Source organism: Falco rusticolus, chromosome 1 (genome assembly GCF_015220075.1).
Source record: "Falco rusticolus isolate bFalRus1 chromosome 1, bFalRus1.pri, whole genome shotgun sequence".
Taxonomy (NCBI): Eukaryota; Metazoa; Chordata; class Aves; order Falconiformes; family Falconidae; genus Falco; species Falco rusticolus.
The window spans coordinates 1,723,102-1,744,008 of record NC_051187.1 but is presented as its reverse complement, the minus strand read 5'-3'; the positions used below and the strand labels follow the sequence as shown (position 1 = coordinate 1,744,008).

The 20,907-nt window shown below is 54.8% G+C and overlaps 1 protein-coding gene across 3 annotated transcripts in view; it reads right to left on the bottom strand.

The window, feature by feature from the left end:
* Positions 1-5,722: 5,722 nt before the first annotated feature.
* Positions 5,723-20,907, bottom strand: part of SLC39A11 (solute carrier family 39 member 11) — a 99,430-nt gene continuing 84,245 nt past the window's right edge. For all 3 annotated transcript variants that reach the window (XM_037404496.1, XM_037404512.1, XM_037404506.1), the window contains exons 8-10: positions 8,933-9,031; positions 7,644-7,802; positions 5,723-7,493 (exon numbers count right to left, since the gene is read on the bottom strand). In XM_037404496.1, the coding sequence (XP_037260393.1) occupies positions 7,415-7,493; positions 7,644-7,802; positions 8,933-9,031 (337 nt within the window). In that variant the 3' untranslated portion in view covers positions 5,723-7,414. The remainder of the gene's footprint in view (positions 7,494-7,643; positions 7,803-8,932; positions 9,032-20,907) is intronic.

The following is a 20,907-nucleotide window of genomic DNA, read 5'->3' as shown; positions in this document are numbered from 1 at the left end:
CCATGCACACTTGGGAGGGCTGGGGAGCTCTCCCTCAGCCCCAGCCCCGGGGACAGGGACAGCACAGCACCTTGCTGGATGGGAGCATCACGTCAGGTGTCCCAGCCTGGGCTGGTGGTGCCAGCATGGCTGAGCCCCCAGCACCCCATGCCACCCAAGGGGGCTGGAGCTGCTGCTGGCTGTGCCAGGGGACCTGGGCGGGAGGAAAAATCCCCCAAAATCTCTTTGTCTCCTTTCCACCCACCAGTGCTGCCTTTACACAGCAATTACTGAGGCCTCAGGGACTTTCACACCCAGTCACCTGGGCCTCGCGTTCTAAACAACTTAATTTGTTTAATGACTTGGGAGGCCCCGGGGCCCCCTTGCTGTCTGGATTTGTTTCCCTGGTCTCCCAAAGGTTTTTGTGGGCGGTAGCCACCACCCAGAACTGGAGGGCACTGGAGGGCTTCTGTGAAACCTGCACCAAGACAAGTTTTAAGACATCTCCCCGGAATTCCTGGAGATCTCTGACATGCCAACCCCCCTGGAGAGTTTGTCCATCCCTGGGAAAAGCCAAGCTGGTTGGCAGGGCTGGAGGCAGAGCAGCTCTGGGATGGACCGTGACCTGGAAAGGAAGAGGGAAAGCAGCATATTGGGAGATGCTGCTTCATGCTCCAAGTCCAACCTCACACCTGCCCCTGCTGCCCCCCCTGACTGAACCACCAGCCTGGGAGAAACTGGGATGCCCAGCCCTCACTGTCAATTCAACCTTGGGAAAGAAAGGGAAATAAAGGGTTGGGAGAGCTGATGCTCTTTGCCTGGCCTGTGTGGAGCTGGGGGAGCAGCACTGCAGCTGGGGCTGGCACAAGTGGGGGTCCCAGCAAAGGTGGGGGCCCCGTGGAGGTAGGGGTCCCAGCAGAGATAGGGGTCCCTGTGGAGATGGGGTCCCAGTAGAGGTGAGAGCGCCTGTGGAGGTGAGATCCTAGGGAGATATGATCCTGGTGGAGGTGGGGGTCCTCGTGGAGGGGAGAACCTTGCAGAGATGGGATCCTGGTGGAGGCAGGGGTCCCTGGGGAAGCCGAGGGCGGCGAGGAGCCCTGCACCCCAGCCGTTACCAGCACCTCCCTCCATTGTTTCCCAGCCGGCATTTTTCCCTATGACCTAATCTTCCCTTGGCTCTCACTGGTAATTTTATGGCAGGGAAATTATTTTGCAGTAAAAGGAAAGCAGATCCAGGCCATTCTCTTCTCTCCTATTTTCATACGGAGTTTGGAGCAGCGGTTTTGTTTTCTGCTTCAGGCACAGCAGCAGGATTGTGAGACGAGATGGGGAGTGAGCGTGTGTCGCGTCTGTAATGCCTTAGTTGTTCCTGTAAGAACACGAGAAGGCAACAGTGAGAGAGAGATTTAAACAATTCCCCATGCAAACCAGCTCTGGACACAAAAGCTTTTTAGTTATCATCAGTATTTTGTAAGATTATATTAAAATAAACCTTCAGGCTCAGTTTCCTGCTCTCAAAACCCCCCTCATAGGATTATAAGGCACAAAAACATATCCCAGAAATCTCAACCAAGGACATACTAGGAATATTTTCTCCATGTTCTCGCACAAATGACTGCCCTCAACACTGCAAAAGCCTTAAAATAAGAAAAAGGTACTAATATTGGAGCTGTGCAATATGCAGGTCCCACAGTGTGTAATTTTCCCTCTTTTTCCCATTAGGAACAACCCTCCGGATAGACTGAAGTGTTTGCAGCAGAGCCGGTCCTGCAGCGATGGCATTTCACCCCCGTGTTGGCCTTTCGCACCTCACACACCACGTCAGGCACCACGTGGAGAGCATTCCGCCGAGGCGGCCAAGGAGCCTTCGCACAGCCACCCCCTTCGGTTGGCCGGCTGAGATGAAGGGGGTTCGGTGGAGCAGCCAGAGAAGGGCAACCAGGGGATCACCCATGAGCCACAGTCCCAGCACCCCAGCACGGACACGAGCACGTAGCTTTCCGTGGGCTGGATGACCACGCAAGGCTAAATACACTTACAGTGCCAACACCTGCCTAAAAAGAGAGAGAGGCATTAGATCTCCTCCAGGAACTCAATGACCCCACATCTGCCCTAGGAAAAGGGCACGCTGAGCTGAAATTCCTTTTCTTCCCTCCAGCCCCCCAGAACCAGGCTTGTTCCTGAGGCTGGGGGTCCACCCCGGGGCTGAAGCAAGGCAGCGTGGCACAGGCAGGGCCAAGCGCCATGGGCTCGGGGCGCCCGCGCCAGCCCGACGCAGGGAGAGGAGCCGCATGTTTGCTCCCGAGCTCGGAGCTGGGAGCCTGCGTGTGTGCGCACGAGAGCGAGCGTCTCGATTTTAATTGCAGCCTCGTTGCCAAGTACAACAAAGTCCGCGTACAAAGAATAGAAGTCATTTTGTCTTAAGGTTTGAATTGTTTCTTTCCTAAGGGGAGGGGAGGGAGGTGAAATCCATTCTTTTATAAGCAATGACTCAGGTGCTACGATCTACCCTGGGCGCGCATCTTGCAAGCCCAAGTAATGTTTTGTGCTGTGTTTTGTTTGACGGCATGGGCCCTAATAATGGGATTATTGTTCGGTTGCGTGCAAAGCCCTCGCTTGGGGTTTTGCTGTCCCCGCCCAACCCTGCAAACCGCAGCCGCCTTCGCCTTCCCCAGCACCCCGGCACAGGCTGGCGAGCGCCCGGCACCGCGGAGGGCCCACCCGCCCATTCCTGCTCCCTGACTCACGGCACCACGCACGGGCGACGACGTGAGCCATGTCATGCCAGTGCGGGGAAAGGCGTGCTTTCCCTGCCCCGGTTGCACAACCATAACCGTAACCCTTCACCGTGCTCTCTCGGGCTGGGCGCGAGTGAGCTGGGTAGGCAGAAGGAGCTGCCAGGGAGGGAAGAGCGGCAGCCGAGGCAGCATCATGCCACGAGAAGAGTGGCAGCCGAGCCAGCGTCGTGCCACAGTGCCAGCCTCTGCGCTTGCCACGTGCTTGCCACGTGCCACCCTGGCACCCACCGGGAGATGCCTGGCATCGTGCAGAGGCAGGGAGTAAGGTGGGATTTGCCTGGAGCAAAGGGGACGGTGCTTTCTCCTCGCACCGCAGCTCTGGGAGGGATGGAACAGCCACATCCCCGAAGCACGAAGCCCAACGCTTCACACCGCACACTCACCGCCCCAGGTAATCCCCTCTCCAAAGCCCTAATCCTCGGGCAAACACATCTGCAGTGCCTCGCACCCGAGCTATCAGCAGCCTCTCCATCCACCACTTAGTCATACGCACAACCTGCTGCCCATCCCCCGCAGCTCTCCTGGTTGCAGAGGAGCTTCCCCACGGACTCCTCCGCCGCCTCCTCGCCAGCCACCAACTGCCCGACCGGGTACCGTCCCCACGGCCATCCTGCGGGACAGCACCTCGGTGATTCAGCCTCTGAAAGAAAAAAAGAAAATAATCACAAGAAAAGCAGCAAAATATGCCCAGCGCTGCATCGCTGGGCTTTTTGTCACAGCAATACGCTTGGCGAAGCTCTCCAAGCACGAGCTGCACAGCCGGGCACACATGCTTGCACACGTAGTGCCGAACCCCCTCCGACTCCGCGCTGCCAAACGCAGCCACCTCCAGGGCCGTTAAGAATTGGGGGAATTTCCCATTTTCTACTAAACACTCGGGTCATCCCCCTTCATTAGCAGGGCTTGAAAAACCTCGAAACATCCACAAAAGCATCAGCAGGCAGACTGCAAACTTACGCTGGGGTTTTGGGTCATTTTTAAACCCCATTGCAAGAGCACATACATGCACTGCTTAGGAAAAGATCTTTACCGTTCGGGGTTTGAGGCTTTTAGATGGAGAGGAGCCACAGTTTAAGTTTTCCTCCAGCCAATGCAAAAAGTTATTACTGTTTCAAGACAAAACTCAAAAATCTGAAGTTTTTTAATTTTACTGAAAAATTAGTAGGGGGGAGAAATCACTGCAATTAGTATTACGCTTGTGAGGGGGTCAAAGGACACTTCAAACTGGTTGCAGGCACCGCTGTGCCCCTCCGAAGGCTGCCTGCCACCATCAGAAGGATGGAGAAATAGAAAAAAACCCTCCTCCTGTGCTCACCACGAGTGTATGTGTGTGTGTGCTCCGGCCAGGGGGTTCTCCCCATCTCACAGAGACACAGGACGGCTTCACCAAGGGGGCTCGGCAGCGCTGCCTGCGATGGGGAGGGACCACCTGGCTGCCAGAGCCCTCCAGGAGGGCAGAGCCCCCCTGCATCCCGGCACGGGTTTGAGGCCAAGCACAGCCTGGTCTTCCGAGACCCAGCTCCAGCCACGGGATAACTTTCCTCTTTTCCCTCCAGCTCGGTCTCTGCGTGAGAGCCGGCTCCTCCCTGCCGCCGAGCAGAGCCCGGCTCCATTTTGCAGGGCTCGGCTGTGTGTTTATATTACCTTCGCTCCCAACTCCACCTTTCCATTGACAACTATTGTATCCACGGGTAATTTCAGGCCTGGCCCCCAGCCAGCTTTTCAATCATACCAAGGAATAGATATATAATTTCATTCACCTCCAGGGTACAAACAGAAAAGAAGAATTTTCATATGTGCTTTCTGCATCACCCTCCCCACTCACTTCCTATGGGTCCAATGTACATAATTATCTCGGCTGGCTACATCTAAGCAGGATTAAATGCTTTACGTGATATTATCTCCCAGCAATCTGATTACAAGGCTGCCTTTAAATGTATAATGTGGGTTTTTTGTACCAGCTTACACCACACGCCAGAAATCAAATAAGAAAATATCTCCAACGGTCTGCAAGAAAACCCGACCCATGGACACCCCTGAGGTTTTAAAGTTTCAGGAAAAGGCTTTCGGCTGAAAACAGAGCGCTAAAAGCTTTGCAAACACTTCTACTGTGTCTAGAAACAAGGTGAAAAGCAGTGGGAGATCGCCCAGCCTTCCCACTGGTGGCACTGGGAAGGAGCCACTGGCTGCAGTGCAGGGAGCTCTTGTTCCCAGCCATGGGCAGGTCCCTTCCCTCTCCCTGCCCTGGGGCAGCAGGGACAGCCCTCGCCCACTGGTTTTAAGAAGAGGGTCCTGACACCCCTCATTTTTCCCACCAAGGGCCATAACCCCAAATTCCCCCTGTGCCCGGAGAGACCCAGCTCATGTCTGTAGCCCCGCGGATCCCAGGGAAGGTCGGGTCCCCGTTCCCATCCCTGTACCACAGGACAGCAGCTCTCTGGGCTGCCCCAAACGAGCATCACCCCTGTGGCTCATCCTGGGGCTGCGGGATGCAGGCACAGCATCCCACGGGGCTGCGATGAACCAGGGATGGCACCCACCCGTAGGTGCATGGGGGAATACACCCCCGCGTGTGAGCGTGGTACCGGCACCCCCGGGTCAGTGCAGGCAGAGCTGCTTCCCCCTACCCCAAGATTTCTTGCCATTGCTTTTTTCTGAGTCATAAGGCATGAACCAGTGACAGGCATTGCACCTGGGGGTGAGCTGGTCGGCTGCAGCAAACCCAGTGAACGCTAAAACACACTCACGGGTGCCTGGATGAGGCACTGCAAAGCTGCCTTCAGCTTTTTTTCCCCGTTTTTTTCCTTCCCTGAAGAGGCTGCCCTCCTGGTTGAGAGGCAGGACCTTGGAGAAGCCAGGAACAATTAAGCTGGAGAAAAGAAACGTAGCAGAACGGAGGAAGAAGCAGCAAAAGTATGGCTTTACAACATTAAAATAAATTAGAGCAAACTCTGAATTTCCCATTTATTTGAAAACAATCACAGTTAAAAGGTCAAATCCATTGGCAAACAGTAGTTTTGTATCATCCAGAGTGACACACGAAGTACAAATGAAATCCAACCAAAAAAATAAAATAAATGAACCAAACAGAAATGCATGGCTCTAGCTTAGCTTATTCAAGCCCGTTCCCTTTGGCCGCCCTTCCTGCAGCTTCTCCAGCAGGATGGAACGGTGGTCCCTGACCCCCCCACCCGCAGCCTCGCTCCCCCGAGAGCTGCATGGCCATGGAGGGACCGAGATGCAGGCAGCAGCCAGGCAATCCAGTTATTCCTGCTGAGGGGACTCATGAAGCCCTTCTTACCACAGACACGAGCATCCCTAGCGAAGAGGGAGGTGGGGTTCACAGCATCCTTCCACCTTCAGCATTTTGCTCCTCGCTTGAGCCTGCAGCAGGCACAGGGAGGGACGGGCAAGGCTGGCTCCTCAGCCTGGAAGGGACTAATCCTGCCTGCTTGGGAACAGCCGTTCAACAAGAGATGCTTGAAAAGCAAAGGGTGAAGAGGCAGGTACGCACGGTGCACGTTTCTGGCTCCTCAGGTACGATAATTAATTCACCCTGATGAATTATTTCATCCTGACGCTGCCCAGTGAGATGAGGGCTCCCAGCACGCTCAGGTCCTGGCTCAGCTCTGAGCTCTTCTGTGGGGTGAAGCGCGACCAGGGCCACCGCTGGGAAAGCCCTGCGCTGGTTTTCTGGGGAGTTATGAACCATTGGAAGCAGCAGCCGTAAACCAGCAATCGCTCAGCAAGGCCAGACACAGCCACGGGCTTGTGTGGAAACACATCCCGCTCTGCACCACGCAGGCAGCACATCAACGACAACACTGGTGACCACATCTTGCCTTTTCAAAAAGTACATGCTAGAAAACGCAAAAATTCTTCCTTCCCATTTGTTTGTTTTTTGGTTTTTTTTTTCAGAGAAAGCCTTGGGATATTGGACACAGTGCAGTGGATCAATGCCCCACCTAGGAGATAAACTCAGGAAAAAATGACATTTCCCTCTTACAGAGATCCCAAGACAATTCATTTTTATTTGCCTGGACTGTTTGCATCCATCAAAACAAATACCCTAAAACACTCCCAAGGCCCAGCGGGATACACGAGACCTGCGATCCCACAGAGGACTGTACGTGTTATCTTGGCCCTAACACCTTCCACCTGCCCTTCCAGGACAGTGCCAAGTTGAGGCTCTGTGAGGAGTTTACTCCATTCAAATGCCTTGGTACTTAACCACAGACCAGCTTAAACACGCGACATCAAACTTCTAATCTTCTACAGAACAAAGATGACCAAAACCCAGAGCGACCTAACTCAGAAACCAGCCCAGCGTGGCAGGGAAAGGACAGGGTGACCTGCAGCCTGGCCAATGTGGGGTCCAGCGACCCTCCTGGGAGGAAAAGAAAATCTGGTGGTGAAAGGAAACCAGGACCTGCACGGAACCACCCGTATTTGTGCTTTGAAAACCATCAACATGACATTGGAAGGGAGGAAGAGATATAAAATTATAGGAAATCAACACCGAACCAGATCCAAAAAAATATATATACAAAAAAAGTCTAGAGGATAACGTGTGTCCAGTTCCAAACACCGCTGCACAAATGGCTCTGAAGTCTTCTCCTGGGGAACGGCACGCTTCCCTACCCCAGCCCAACGTCCAGGGACATCATCACCACAAATCCTAATATCGAAGTCCAGGACGCCAGCTTCCCGTTGCCACTGCAGGGAGAAAAGGGGAGGGTGTCAGCTCCTGGGACTGGCTTTTCGGATGGGGGAAACGCTGCTTTGTATCTCATCCAGGCAAGGGAAGGGATCTTCCAGTTCCCCCGTGTCTATCTGCCTTCCGTGGTTGTCACCGAGGGGCCTCACCTGGTCTGCGCCTCGGGGATGATATCGTCCATCACCACGTAGACCATCGCTCCGGCAGCAAAGCCCAAGGCGTAGGGGAGTAGAGGCTCCGCCACCACCACGGCGAAGGCACCAAAGATGCCAGCTAAGGGCTCCACCATGCCGCTCAGCTGCCCGTACCTGCAAAAGACCGAGACTAAAAGCCACCGCAGACCTGGCACATGGGTGGCACAGCCTTCCCGCGGAGCTGACGGGCTCTGCACTCCCCGGCCCCACTGTTTTCCCCAGTGCCACAGTGGCCAGGAGCAGGTTGGCCACCCTGCCAAGTCACCCAGGTTATTTTAAACGGGCAATGAAGGTGTTTTGCCCTAACCCAGCTGCTTTTTCCAGGAAGGGAATTAAGGCACGATCTGATTCCTTCCCCCAGGAGCCCTGCAGGACTTGGGGATCCAGCTTGCAAGCAGGGATGGGTCAGAGAGGAAACATTTCCAACAGCATAGCTCAATCCCAAAGAGGCCATCTGGCCACAGCCTCAACCAGGATGAAACTGTGCTCTTCCCCCTCGTTGTCTTTCCCTCTAGGACTGTTTTAACTCTCCGGACCATGGGAACTCCCTTCCCGGCAGCAGCAATCCTGGTGCAAGTCCCAGCACCAGCTGCGCTTACTGCATTGGAGGTGGGTGGGAGGAAAAGAAAACAAAGCTTTGGCGGGAGCAGTTTCCAAGCCGCCCCCCTGCCCTCCCAATCCATCACCCGGCTGAGCACACGTGCACGGGCAGGAACGCAGCCCTGCGCTCGCAGGGTTCATGCCCTTGGCTTTTTCACCTTAGGGAAAAGAAAAAAGAAAAAGTAGGTTTGAAATCCAGCTTGGAGTGAAGTAAGAGGAAAAACACAATAAAAGAAAAATGAAGAAGAAAAAAAATCCCACCAAACAAAAACCTGTTTAGTGCAGGATCTGGGAGCTCCCCACAGGCACTCGACAGGCAGCTGAGGCAGGATGGGGTGACCTGCCAGGGTCACCCATACATCCATCCCCTGGGAGCCGGAGGCTCGGACCTGAGCTCAGGCACTGCGGAGGGAGAGGGCAGTGCTCACCACCCTTCCGCAAAGCTGGAAACCAGCAGCGCGCCCGGCAGCAGCTCTCTGTGATGTAGGAGGGGACCAGGCAGGTTTGGAGTAAGCCCAGCCCAAGGGCAGCTCAATGACAGAGAGATGCAAACATATACAGGGATGAGATCTATAGGCACCCGCTCATCGGGAGCTGCTGGCAGAGGGCTCTCATGTCCATGGGTGAAGAGGAGCTCAGCTTACCAGAACGCTTTCCATGTTGAAAATCCCGCACCGCGTAAAGGCAAGCTGACAGCCAGGCCCTCCGGGAAATTCTGAATCCCAATCCCAATGGCCAAGTTCCTACCCACACAAAAAAAGCATAAATATATATATATATATTAGTGGAAAGTACAGCCTGGGGTAGGCTGCTGGGAGCTAAGAAGAAAAAAAAAAAAAAAAAAGGTGTTATTAAAGTATGCCATTTGAATGGAAGTGCACCTAGCCCTGGGGCTAGGCATGTTAATATTTAACATGAACACAGCAAATTTCATCTTCAAAGAGCTCCACAGCATTTCACCAGCATCAGCACCAGCCCTGGGAGCAACAGAGACCAGACAGAGAAGAAGCTTATCCAGGGAGGCCCCACGAGGCGTTTCCAATCCAAGCTTCCCGGGAGCTGCAGCATCCCCGGGCCTTGGCATTTCATAGAATCACAGAAGGGTTTGGGTTGGAAGGGACCTTAAAGATCACCTAATTCCAGCCCTCTGCCACCAGCCCAGGTTGCTCCAAGCCCCATCCAGCCTGGCCTTGGACACTGCCAGGGATGCTCTGGGCAGCCTGTGCCAGTGTCCTGCCGCCCTCACCATAAATAATTTCTTCCTTATATCTAATCCAAATCTCCCTCTTTCAGTTTAAAGCCATTCCCCCTTGTCCTGTCACTACAGGCCCTTGTAAAAAGTCCCTCTCCAGCATCTTGTCAGCTCCCTGGAAAGTGCTCTAAGGTGTCCCCAGAGCCTTCTCTTCTCCAGGCTGAACAACCCCAGCTCTCTCAGCCTGTCTGCACAGGAGACGTGCTCCAGCCCTCTGAGCATCATGCCTGGAGCACTCCTGGGATCACAGCTTCCCCCCTGCTGGGGGGGGCGGTTTGCCAGAGGGACCCCAACACAGCCCCAGCCCTGGGGGGAGCTGGTCCCTCTCCTGTAACCTGCCCCAGCTCCCACTGGCACCATACTTAACCACTGCCTTACAGCCCTGAGGCTCGTCAGAAGAGTAGCACGTTTTAGCCACAGGATTTTGCTTGCTTTCTCTCTTTTTTCTCCCCTCTTGCATCCCATGGAAAGGCAGCACTTGGACTTCCAGAGCCAAAACCAGCCGGAGGGGAGAGCCAGTCTGTCCATCACCAAAGCAACACAGGAGGAGGCAGGCTGCTGCCAGGACCGATTCTCCAGGCACAAGAGAGAAAAAGCCTGATAAAGGGGGTTAGGCAGGCAGACACGGTGAACTTGAACCGCTCCAAGTAAAGCCTCACGTCCCCAGCAGGAGACAACACAGCTCTTAAGAGTTGACAGATGAAGGACAGCCAGAAGAGGTTCGAAGAGACAGCCAAGTGCAGAGAACGAGGTGAGGTTTCTCCTTGCTTGACCTCTCCCCGTTGATACTTAAACCCTGTTTCAGCACCCACCTTCAGAGCACCCACCCGCTGCTCTCCTGCCCAAGCCTCTCCCATCAGCAACCCCATGGTGGGACCAGCACATCACCCAGAGCTGATCCAGACCGGGAATAGCTCTGTGAACAGCTGGCGGTCACGAAAGCTGGATTTCCAGTGGGAGGGCTTGTCAGTTCTTCTGCACCCCAGCTCCGTGCACCAGCACCTCATTGAGCAGGGGGTGCTCTCGGCACCCCCCACCCCCACCGTCACCCATCCTCAGCTGGTATTTGCTCCAGCCTTGGGAACGGTCCTTCCCCTTGCTTTTGATTTTTGGTGAAAATCAAGAAATTGGGATGGGGAGTTTTCTCCTTCACCCAAGATACAAAAATATTGCAGGCACCAAACCAAATGGGGCTCGTTTCTTTACGGCGTGGGCTCCTTAGGTTGAGCAGCTCCGTGAGAGCGGACGGGAACTTGTTCCACACTTGGAGCATTTCTCCCATCGTGGCTTCACTGGTGTGTGTCAGCGGAGGCAGCCGCAGCCTGTCCCTGGGGGGACACCAAGAGTGTGACCGTCCCGGGGGGCTCAAAGCTCCAGCAGGGAGGTGCTGGGCTGCGACCTGCCCCAGCCCACAGCTCCAAACGGGACCCCAGTGCCTCCCCGCAAGGTCAGTTATTCCTTTGCCAGCAGCTGAAAGCTCCCTTTGCTGCTTTAAACACTTGTTTCCTATTAGTAAAATAAGACTGGTGAGAAAAATCTCTCTGGGTTGTTTAAACTTCTACCAGGGTTTACAGAAGAGGGGAGGGGAAGGGGGAGAGGCTGTGGGTTTCCCTAACCAGGACAGGCTCTTACAATCAAAAACATTATTCAAGGGAAAGAGAGAGAGAACGGAGGGGGAAAAACATCCCTTTTAGAAAACACTGGAGCTGCTGTCTGTGTGCTGGGTTGTTTTTTTTTGCTCCTTCCCTAGCCTTCGCACAAAGCAGCTATTACTGGCCCCGACCACAACAAATTAATGGGGCGGGAGAGGGAGGTGTGAATGGAGGAGTCTGTACGGGAAGGGTGGTGAGCCCCCCCCCCTCGCCCCTGGTCCCGCCGGGAGGAGGGAAGCCCACGCTGACCCCTTGCCCTGCAGCAGCCCCGGGGGAGAGAAAGCCCCGAGGGGCAGGAGGAAGGGGAACGTACCCCAGGGAAAGATCCAGCCAGAGAAGCCCAGGTGGGCGGGTTTGCCCCTGCTCCCCTCTCTCTCCAGCACACACCTCTAGCAAAACCCGTCCGGGCTCCCCAAAAGCAAAAACCAGCCCCAGCCGTACAGCTTGGGCCACCTCCCCAGCAGCACAAGATGCCCAGCGGGTTTGGCACGTGCTGGGGATGGGGCTGCAGCCGGCTCAGCAAGCACAGCAAGCAACGGGCTGCAACGAGCAACGTGCCATGTGCCATGGCACACACACGCCACGGCCAGCAACATGCAACGGCACGCAGCGTGCCACGCGCCACGGCATGCACACACCACGGCGAGAAACATGTGTGTGCAGTGGGTCACGGTGTGCTCCACACCAACATGGAACCCACTGGGGCCAGGCCACTCGTGTCCCCAGCCCTCGGCAGGTAGGCAGCACTGTGTGCCCCCTTCCAGGTCAAGATTTTAACCTGTTTTCCCCAGAAACACGGGTGTTGGCATCACGCCACGTGGGTGCTGGCAGTCGGGGCAGGCATGGGGCGCAGGCACGCGAAGCCTCAGCCGGCAGCACGGCAAGAGGCACAGGCCACCAGAGACCCATTGCCTGGCTGCAGGCGTTCCTGCACGTGGGGTTTCTTACTCCTGCCTTGGGACACCCACAGGCAGAAAGGACCTTCTGGGCTCAGCATCAGGCTCAGAAGGTCCCCATGTCATCTCCTGGCCTCCAGCCCCGCCAGATCCTCACAAAGGTCTTCTGCTTGCCCAGACCACACTCCCCCACCCCTAAGACCACTCATTCCTTCAACGCTTCCTCCCATCACAACTCTGCTTAAATATTTCTTGGACTTTGGGGCCTTTTGAGCCTTTCCCAGGGACACTAATCTCACCAGGATGAGGATAACTCCATGACAACAAGGAGGCCAGGAACACATAAGCCTTCCTATTTGCTTTGCCTTGGTTCACTGCACGAAGGGTACCTCCACTCGCCTCTCAGCGGCCACCTCTGTTTGCACAGCACAGTGTCTCGGGAGAAGTCCAGGATCTATGGCAAAGAAGATTTACTTCCAGGGCCCAAGTGTGAAACAAAACCATCCCAAGAGACATTCCTCTCCCCCTTCACCACCAAGCTGTGCACACCTCACACCTTCTCCACAGCTCCTGTGTCGAGCTGGCAGCAACACAGCGGGTGAGAAAGCAACTGAATCAAAGCTGCATTGTGCGTGAGGAAAACAAAGGCGTCCTTATTACGGAAATAGGTGGGGATTCTTGGAAGGCTTCCCCTGACTGCAAAGAAATACATTGTAAAACAGATGCACAGACTGCAGCAGCCTGGCCCAGGGGAGCTGAACCGCTGCCCACGGTGAACGACTGGGCACAGAGGAGACGACAATGGGGAGACGAGCCAACGTAGCCAGAGGGAAAATCATCAGGATGAAATGTTCAGAGACCTAAGGGTCTCTAAGGGATGGCAGGTGGGGAATAAGTGATAGAGAGGTGTTAGAAGCAGATCCCACCTGGCCTGATGGGTCACCCATACGCAGCTAGAAGACATTTTGCAGACGAGGATAATCTGTGGCTCATCCCCAACCTACAAACGTGCATTGGTCTCAGTGCCCTGCCCAACATGAGAATGTCACTTGGGTGTCTTCTCCGTTTGGGCAGAAACAGAAAATTTGTTTCTCTGAGTCAACGGACTCAGGTGCCATTGGAAGCATCGAGGATCAAGGAACCAACATGCACTGGACATGTTACCTTTCCCAGCTCTCTCCCTCAGCTTCCCCATCTGTAAAATGGCCGTGACAACAGTGATGTCCTCCACAACCTTCTCAATCTGGGAACAGAAATACCACTAGCACACGTGCCATCTACACGTGAGCTCTGCAGAGACCCAGCAATGCCGGGATGGCTCTGCCCTTGCATTGGCTGATCTTCTGCAGCAGAGCCCAGTGTTGCAGTTTTAAGGAAGGAAAGGTAAAACCGTGGCATCCTGGCGGAGCTCCACTGAGGACCAGCTCCTTGTGGCAAGAGGGAAAGACTCCATGTCCCCCGGGAACCTACCAAGGCTGGACCTCCTACCCCCAGCTCGCCTGCCAACTGCTATGGCACCACGCTGGGAGACTTCAAGTTCACTTTCAAAAAAAAGTTGGCATCTCTGCATATTTGCAAGGTCAAGGCACAGAAAGCCTTCTATAAGCCTAAACCCTTGTTTTCAAGGGCCTATTCTTTTACAAACTGATTATGAAAGCAGGCTACATATTCTTAACAAGCCCCTTTTCACTACGGCTTTCAATTCCCTCCAGTGTATAATGTGCATGTGTATTCTTGCATGGCAGGCCCTTACATACTGTTTTGATTGTTATCGTCTTGCCATGAAAGGGCCGATTGTTTTGGGTTCCCAAGATTACATCATGGCTCCCACTCGGGCCGCCCGTCGAGGTGTTTGATCAGGGCTCGCAGGTGGGAAGGAGCTCTGCGGCCAGCGCGGGCCCCGAGCGCTTCCCCTACCTGCCCTACCTGCTCAACTCCGCTGCCGGCACGCTCTGCCCCGGCGCTACGGGGGGCTCTCACGCCTGGAGGCGGCCGGGGAGCGGCGGGGGGGACAGCGGTCCCCACTGCCAGCCCCCATGTCACGGGGATGTGCTCCCACCCTGAGCCATCCACGGGCACACGGGGCTCCTGGTGACTCCGTTGCCTGAGGTGCTTGGCATTTTAAAGGTCAAATCTGCAAAAGCAGGTAGGAGGATGTTACTCCCACAGATTTACCCTTTGATAACACAGTTATCTTTCATCTCAAATGCTCAAACCCATGAAAAATAAAAAAAGAAAAAGTGGATACAAATCTACTATGCCTCCTCCTCTTGAGTGCAGCTACCAGCCCTGGGGACGCAGAAATGCATGGAACGTGTTCCCCCATCCCAGCCAGGGGATCCAGCACGTACCCCCATCCCGGGCAGGGGATGGGGCACGTACCCCCATCTCGGGCAGGGGATGCGGCACGTATCCCCATCTCAGGCAGGGGATGCAGCATGTGCTGCCCATCACACGATGCCTTGAGCCTGAAAGCCCTCAGGACCCCTCCACAGTGGCAAAGAAACAAGCAGGCTGGTAGCCACTGCATGATTGCCCAGTTACACAGACGTACAGACAGACTGGAAATTATATCTGAATGGAATCTGACAAAAATAGGCACCCTGTTTTCATCTGGAAGTCAACAGCAGAGCCTCCTCCCAAACCGTGCCATGAGCAAGGTGCTTTCCAAATGGCACCAAAGAAAGTCAGCACATCTGAAAGGAAACAAAGGGAAGAGGACAAGTGGCAGGAAGGAATTTGGGGCACAAACCCAGAGAAGAGCTGCAGAGATCAGGAGGCAGGAATGGGCTGGACAGTCACACGGACACCTATCTCCAATGAGAACAACAAAAGCACAAGAGGCAAGGGGCACAGGCTGGAGTGGTTTCGTAGGCTGTGCACCAGCCACGCCGCCAGCCTGCGCCAGGAGTGGAAAAGCACGCTGGATCCGCGCTAGAGCCATGCGTGGCAGCCACAATGGAAACAACACCTGCTCCACCGGTACTCAGCCATTTCGGCACTGCTCCTCTCAGTAGCCACTTCCATACCTCCTCCTGCCCCTTGCCTCCCTCTCCCTACCCAACTGCCTGGGCTCTAAGCAGCGTGCCGCCTGGTCTGTATCACATCTGCTCGGCTGGCCCAGCGCCAGCCTTAAATACACACCACCCTGGATCTGCATGCAGTAAACATTTACAATTTTAGGAAATTTTACCCTTAATTTATCCCAAAGGCACGTAAGCTAAGTTCAAAGTCATAAAACCTGCTCTCGCCTCTGACTACAGCAGCCAGGACGTGAACTTTAGCTGAAGAGCAAGAGATTTTCCAGTTTTCCCAATATAAATCCCCACCGGTGCCAGGCCAGCCCAGGACGGGGCTGCCACCCACCTCCCCTCTCTGGCAAACCTCAGCTCAGGCAGGGCTCGGGCTGGCAGGATGGGGAAGCCCCTGTGCCACCTGGCCAGCCACATCCTGCACCCCGAGGTGACGGGGATGAGTCTGTGCATGAAGCATCCAAACATGTTCACGTGCCTGAGCTGGCTCCATCTTCAAGTTACATCACTTTGCTAAAACACGCAGGACTCTTTTGTTTTTCTTTCCTTTCCCCAACCTGCCGTGTGTCGGTGCGCCCTGTGTCCTGCCCACGGCACACGGCCAGACTTGCACAAGTGCCGAGGCCCCGTCCTACCTCCCCTCCCAAATCCCAATCCAACCAGCATCAAACACAAAGCTCAGCTCCCCTCGGCATCTCGCAGTTGCTGCATCCTCCGGCACCCCCCCAGGAGGGCTGCCCCCCCAAACTCTCCCCACATGGACCACCAAGTTGTTGTCGTTTGGCCGAGGAAACTGGGGACTGGCATGTGAAAGGCAAGTCCTGGGGGCAGCTGGCTCAGGGTGTGACAACACCCCACAAGGTGCGGCACAGCGCGAGCGAGGGCTGTCACACCGGGTACCAGGCGCTGCCAGCCCGGGCTCAGATACCCCATGGGGCTGGGGCACCTCCCCCCCACCTCAGAGAAACCAGGGGGGCTCAGCCAAAAGCAGACAAGCCCCGACACCCGCCTCCAGCCATTCCCCAATGCCAGCAGCTGCCGGCAAAAGCAAGTTCAAAACCTCGACGTCAGCCGGGGCGGGCGATAAGTGATAGCAACCGCGGCTGGCCGGCCGTCATTGTTCTGGTACGGCAGGCGCGTATCTGCCGCCGGATCACACCGAGGGCTCCCATTGTCTACAGACTATTTATTCCTCTGAGGTTTTAAAATCTTTATTCTTATCTGCCTGGTTATTTATGTAACTGTTTGATTTATGAGTCAGACTCACGCACAGGGTAAAAGTTCACATCTCCCCTGATCCGGGAAGCACAAAGACATGTTTCATGAGCTCCGTGCACTCCTGCTCTCTTCTCTCTTTCGCCGTGTTCTGACCTCAGCTGTGCAGCAGGAAAAGCTTGGGGAGCCTCAGCACTTTCTCCTGCTGATAAGAGCCTGAACGCAACCTGCGAGTGCAGGATCTGGCCAGCGGCGGCCGAGCCGAGCCTGCCTGCAGCTCACAGAGGCTGGTACCTGCAAAACCAGGAGGAGACGTGACCGAGCCCTGGCAGGAGGTGAAGCTGGGAGGAATTACCCTTGTCCTGCTGCTTGCTCCCACGGGACATAATGAGACGCAGGATCCATCGCACGGCCAAATTCCTATTTGCACAGTTACGGTCTACCTAGCTAAAAAATTAACAGGTACTTATAAATGCATTAAGTCGTCACTTCCCACTCTCAGCATTGCTCCCCCGTCATATTTACTGTGGTTAATTTCATGCCCGAGGAAAGGGACCAGCAGGAGACCCAGATATTCCCAGGTCCGACGCCAGTGACATCACCCACACCCGCAGGGGCTCCCGGCAGCTCTGCCCAGCCAGGCGGGGAGTGGGGACCTGGTCCGAGGGGGCACAAAGCTCTGGCTGCAGACAGTCAGCCCCATGAGAGGTGCCCCTCTGCCCCTGCAGCAGGAGCTGCCTCAGTCTCCCCATGCATAAAATAAGGATAGGAAAGCAGCACTAAAAAGCAGCATGTAGAGCGGCAGGACCCCTGCCATTGCCACTATTCACAGCATCTTTCCTTTTTCAGAAGCGTCTTTGCATCACTAGGGGCCACCCCAAGCCCTGCAGACACCCAGCCCCCAGGCACCCTGGAAATCCCACCCAATGGTTACAAGCAGAATGGCAACGACCACAAAATGAAAAGTTTTCAGGGATGGCGAGAGCTTGCACCTCATCAGAGCCGGCTCCCAGAGGTGATGTCTTGGCCAGAAATTTCTCTGTTTTCCAGCAGAAACCCAGAGCAGCCTCACCCAGCAGGCACCGAGGAGCTGCAGGCAGCACCTTCCAGCTCCAACCGTCACCAGGAGGCTTCAGTTAAGACCTACAAACCAGAAGCACCTATTTTTAAATACCTTAAGACGACCCTCACGTAAGCCCTTGTTAACTCTATTTTAAACAGTGTCAGGCTCCAGATAATTTAAATTTTACATATTCATATAGGCACGCCCATAAATAAAGCAGGATTTAATGACGCGGCTGCATTGATCTCGTGTAGGGATAGAGCTGGAGGGAGATACGGAACGTTGTGAAGGTTATTAAAATATTTTCTAAAAAATTAAACACACACAGAAGCTGGGTGGTCTAAAAGCAGGGCTGGGATTATGACCCACCTATAAAAATTCCTAATAATACCTGCCAATTAATGTTTATAGCTTCATGCAAAAATGCCAGCCCTCTCCTTTTTGTATCAATCTTCAAATTGTAAGCACATTTCACACAGAAAATTATTTTACATGCCACGGAAATCTCAGTGCAAATAACACGCTGGCACGGGGGAATGGTTTATTTTTATGGGTATTTTTTAGGGTATTTTTTCACCTTGCCCTCTAGATCCAGGCAGCCACCGGCACACGCCCCCATCGCTGATAGAACACAAAAGCCTCGAGCAAGGCAGAGGAAGGAGGATGAGCGTGGTTAATAAAGACACTATTCTTCCTCCCTGCTAAAGGGTGAAAAGAACGTGAAGGGAATCAAAACTCAGCTATACGTACAGGTAAATATATATGCATGTATTTCATGCATCCTCTCTCAGGCGCCTGCAGTGAGGCTGTGATGGAGCTCAGCATCCCCCTTGTCCCACCCGCCGTGGGCAGCTCACTGGCCACACAAGCAGAGCTCGCTGCCGCGGCAGGGCTGCATTGAGGGGCTCACCAAGGACTCCCATGTGCCCACATTTTCGCATCCTGATGGGGATCATTAGCTAAGAGCAAAATTAAAAGAACTGAAATGGTTTCTCCTCTTCCTTCTCCTGCAGCATCGCTGTTAAAGCATGCTGGGGGAGAGTGTGAAAGCACCAGAGCGGCTCCTTTATGCAGCCTGAAAACCTGGAACTAAACAATTTAGTAACAGCTGTAGCTATAAAAGGCCCTATTATCGCATCGTGTACAGTAACAATGTCTTCATTCAAATTGCTTCCCCTCCTTGGAGGGTTTATTTTTAAACCAGGCTGCTAAAGAGAGGAATAGGCCACTGGGGCTGCAAAGATGAACCTGGTGTTCAAAGTGAGCTTGGTTTGGCATTACCTTGATAAGATACACAGGGATAATGGATTTTTCTTTCTCTTTTTTTTTTTTTTTTGCCCTCTTTATTTTATTTTAAGGTGAACAGGAACTGAACAGGTGCACTTTGCAGATCAAAGCTGGGCAGAAGAGGCCTTTGCAGGAAGGTCCCAGAGAACACTGATTGTCAGGTTTTGGCTTTTGGGTCCAGGGAGGGAACGGCACCCGCTGCTTCATCCCGTGGAAGTGGGGACCAGGTTGAAAGGCAGGTACCAGCTCACCTCCTCCTGACTAACCCATCCTCTGCAGCGCCCGCTGTGACTGCCTGGCTGTCTGTCCTCCAGCCAGAGCATCACACACAGCCCAGGCTGCCACGGAGACCCCAGGACCGCTCCATGGTCCCCCCCTGCTCTGGGCAGCCTCCCCAGCCGCTCTCCTGTAAAACACCAAAGGATAACACAGACACCCAACAGGGCTGCAGTGAAACCCATGCATCACAGCACACTCAGCACCTCCTGCTTACGGGTGCTTGCAAACACAGAACCAAAGCTGCCTCCTCTTGCAGGACCACTGCAGGCTGCCGGGCCCTTGCAGCACCCAGCCGTAGCTCAGCCAGCACCCACTCCGTCGGCACAGCCGGGGAAAGCGTTGGGCAGCTCCCTGCGAAGCCCCCCAAGGGAGGTGAGAAGCCCAAGAGCTCCATGTGGGAGCTGCTCCTGGCATTCCCTGTCCTTCAGGCTGTATCTGCAGGCGCAGTGACCACCACAGAAAGCAAGCAACTATTACACAGACTTTCCACAGAGCCAGATGTTGTTTGGAAGACCAGCGATCTCTCCTAAGTATTACAAATCAACCAAAAACCCTCCTTGGTCTAGACACTTGAGTGAGGGATAAGGAGGAGTGAGAGAGAAGAGGAGGGGAGCCTATTTATACAAATGGTGATGTAAACGCGAACAGCCAGCGAAGGATTCGCAGCCAGCAGCCCAGCTCCCAGCCAGGCTTTGGAGACCTCCCTGCTGACTTGGGAGGTCTTCTCCTCCTCCAAGCCAGGGCAATAAATAAAGGCTCAGCACCCATCCAGCCCCAGGAGCTGGGGCCCAGCGCAGGCTGGGCTCCCACGGGCTTTCAACCCCCCCATCTCAGACACAGGGTGGGCAAGCGAAGAAGAACGAGCATTGCCACTGAACCTGCCATCACCCAAGTGGTGAAGGAGCCTCCGGCACACAGACACAAGCCACCAAGCCCAAGGGATTCTGCTCAGCCTGGCTCTGCCATGGGCTGCACCACTTCGGGCAGGTTTCCCCTGCTGAGGCACTGACTGAGCGCCTTGAATTTTGGTTTGTGAATTTCAGGAAAGCACAGAGCACCTGTTTCCTCTAGCTGCTTTCCACCTCCTGCAGTTTGGCTGCTTCTGGAAGATTCTCCCCAGCTCCCTCACCCCCTGCCCAGCACCTCTGTGGGACTCAGCAGCCGTTGTGCAGCTCTGCTCTGCAATTCCTCCTTCGGCATCTCCACGTGCTCCGCAGCAGCATCACCAGCCGAGAGTGACCTCTGCCAGCCAGCTGCTGTGGAAAGAGCAGCTGCCCTAGACGCAGCCACGCAATGGGAAACCACCCCCGGGCAGCCAAGTGCCCATTTGCAAGACTCAAAAAGCGAAAAAAGCATCCTCCAAAAAGCATCCCCCCTGCAGCGGTGCACGGGGACAGGGGGAACGGAGCCACGCTGACCTCCCCAGCCTGGCAGGAGGCAGGACCAGCCTCGCGGAGCCAAGGTAAACCATTCAGGGACGGTTTGCTGCCAAGAGCTACCGAGGAGCTGCTCTCCCGGCTGGAACCTTGCCTGACAGCAGCTGCTGATTTCAAATGGGTTCCCTTTGCCAGGGGGGCTCAGCACGGCTCCCCCGGCATCTGCTCAATGGCGGGACACAAGGGTCTTCCCACCACCGCCACATCACCCAGGGGACCTGAGGCACTGCAAGCAGGCAGGGGTCCTTGCTGGTGTCCACAGACCTGGGTTGCATCAGGGAAGTCTCTCCCCCAAATTTAAATTCACCCTGAACCCAGTCTCTAGCAACCCAGGTTGCTGTGACCAAGCCAAGCGACCATGTTTTCTGAGGACCAGCAAAATGTTTGTGCTCTGCTCCCCATCCAAAGAACGGAAAACAAGGTCTCTGCTCCCTGCCTGCCTCTCTCCACCTAAAGGACTGAGCAGCAAAGCACTGCAAGACCCCAGATTTAACTCCCCAGCACTGC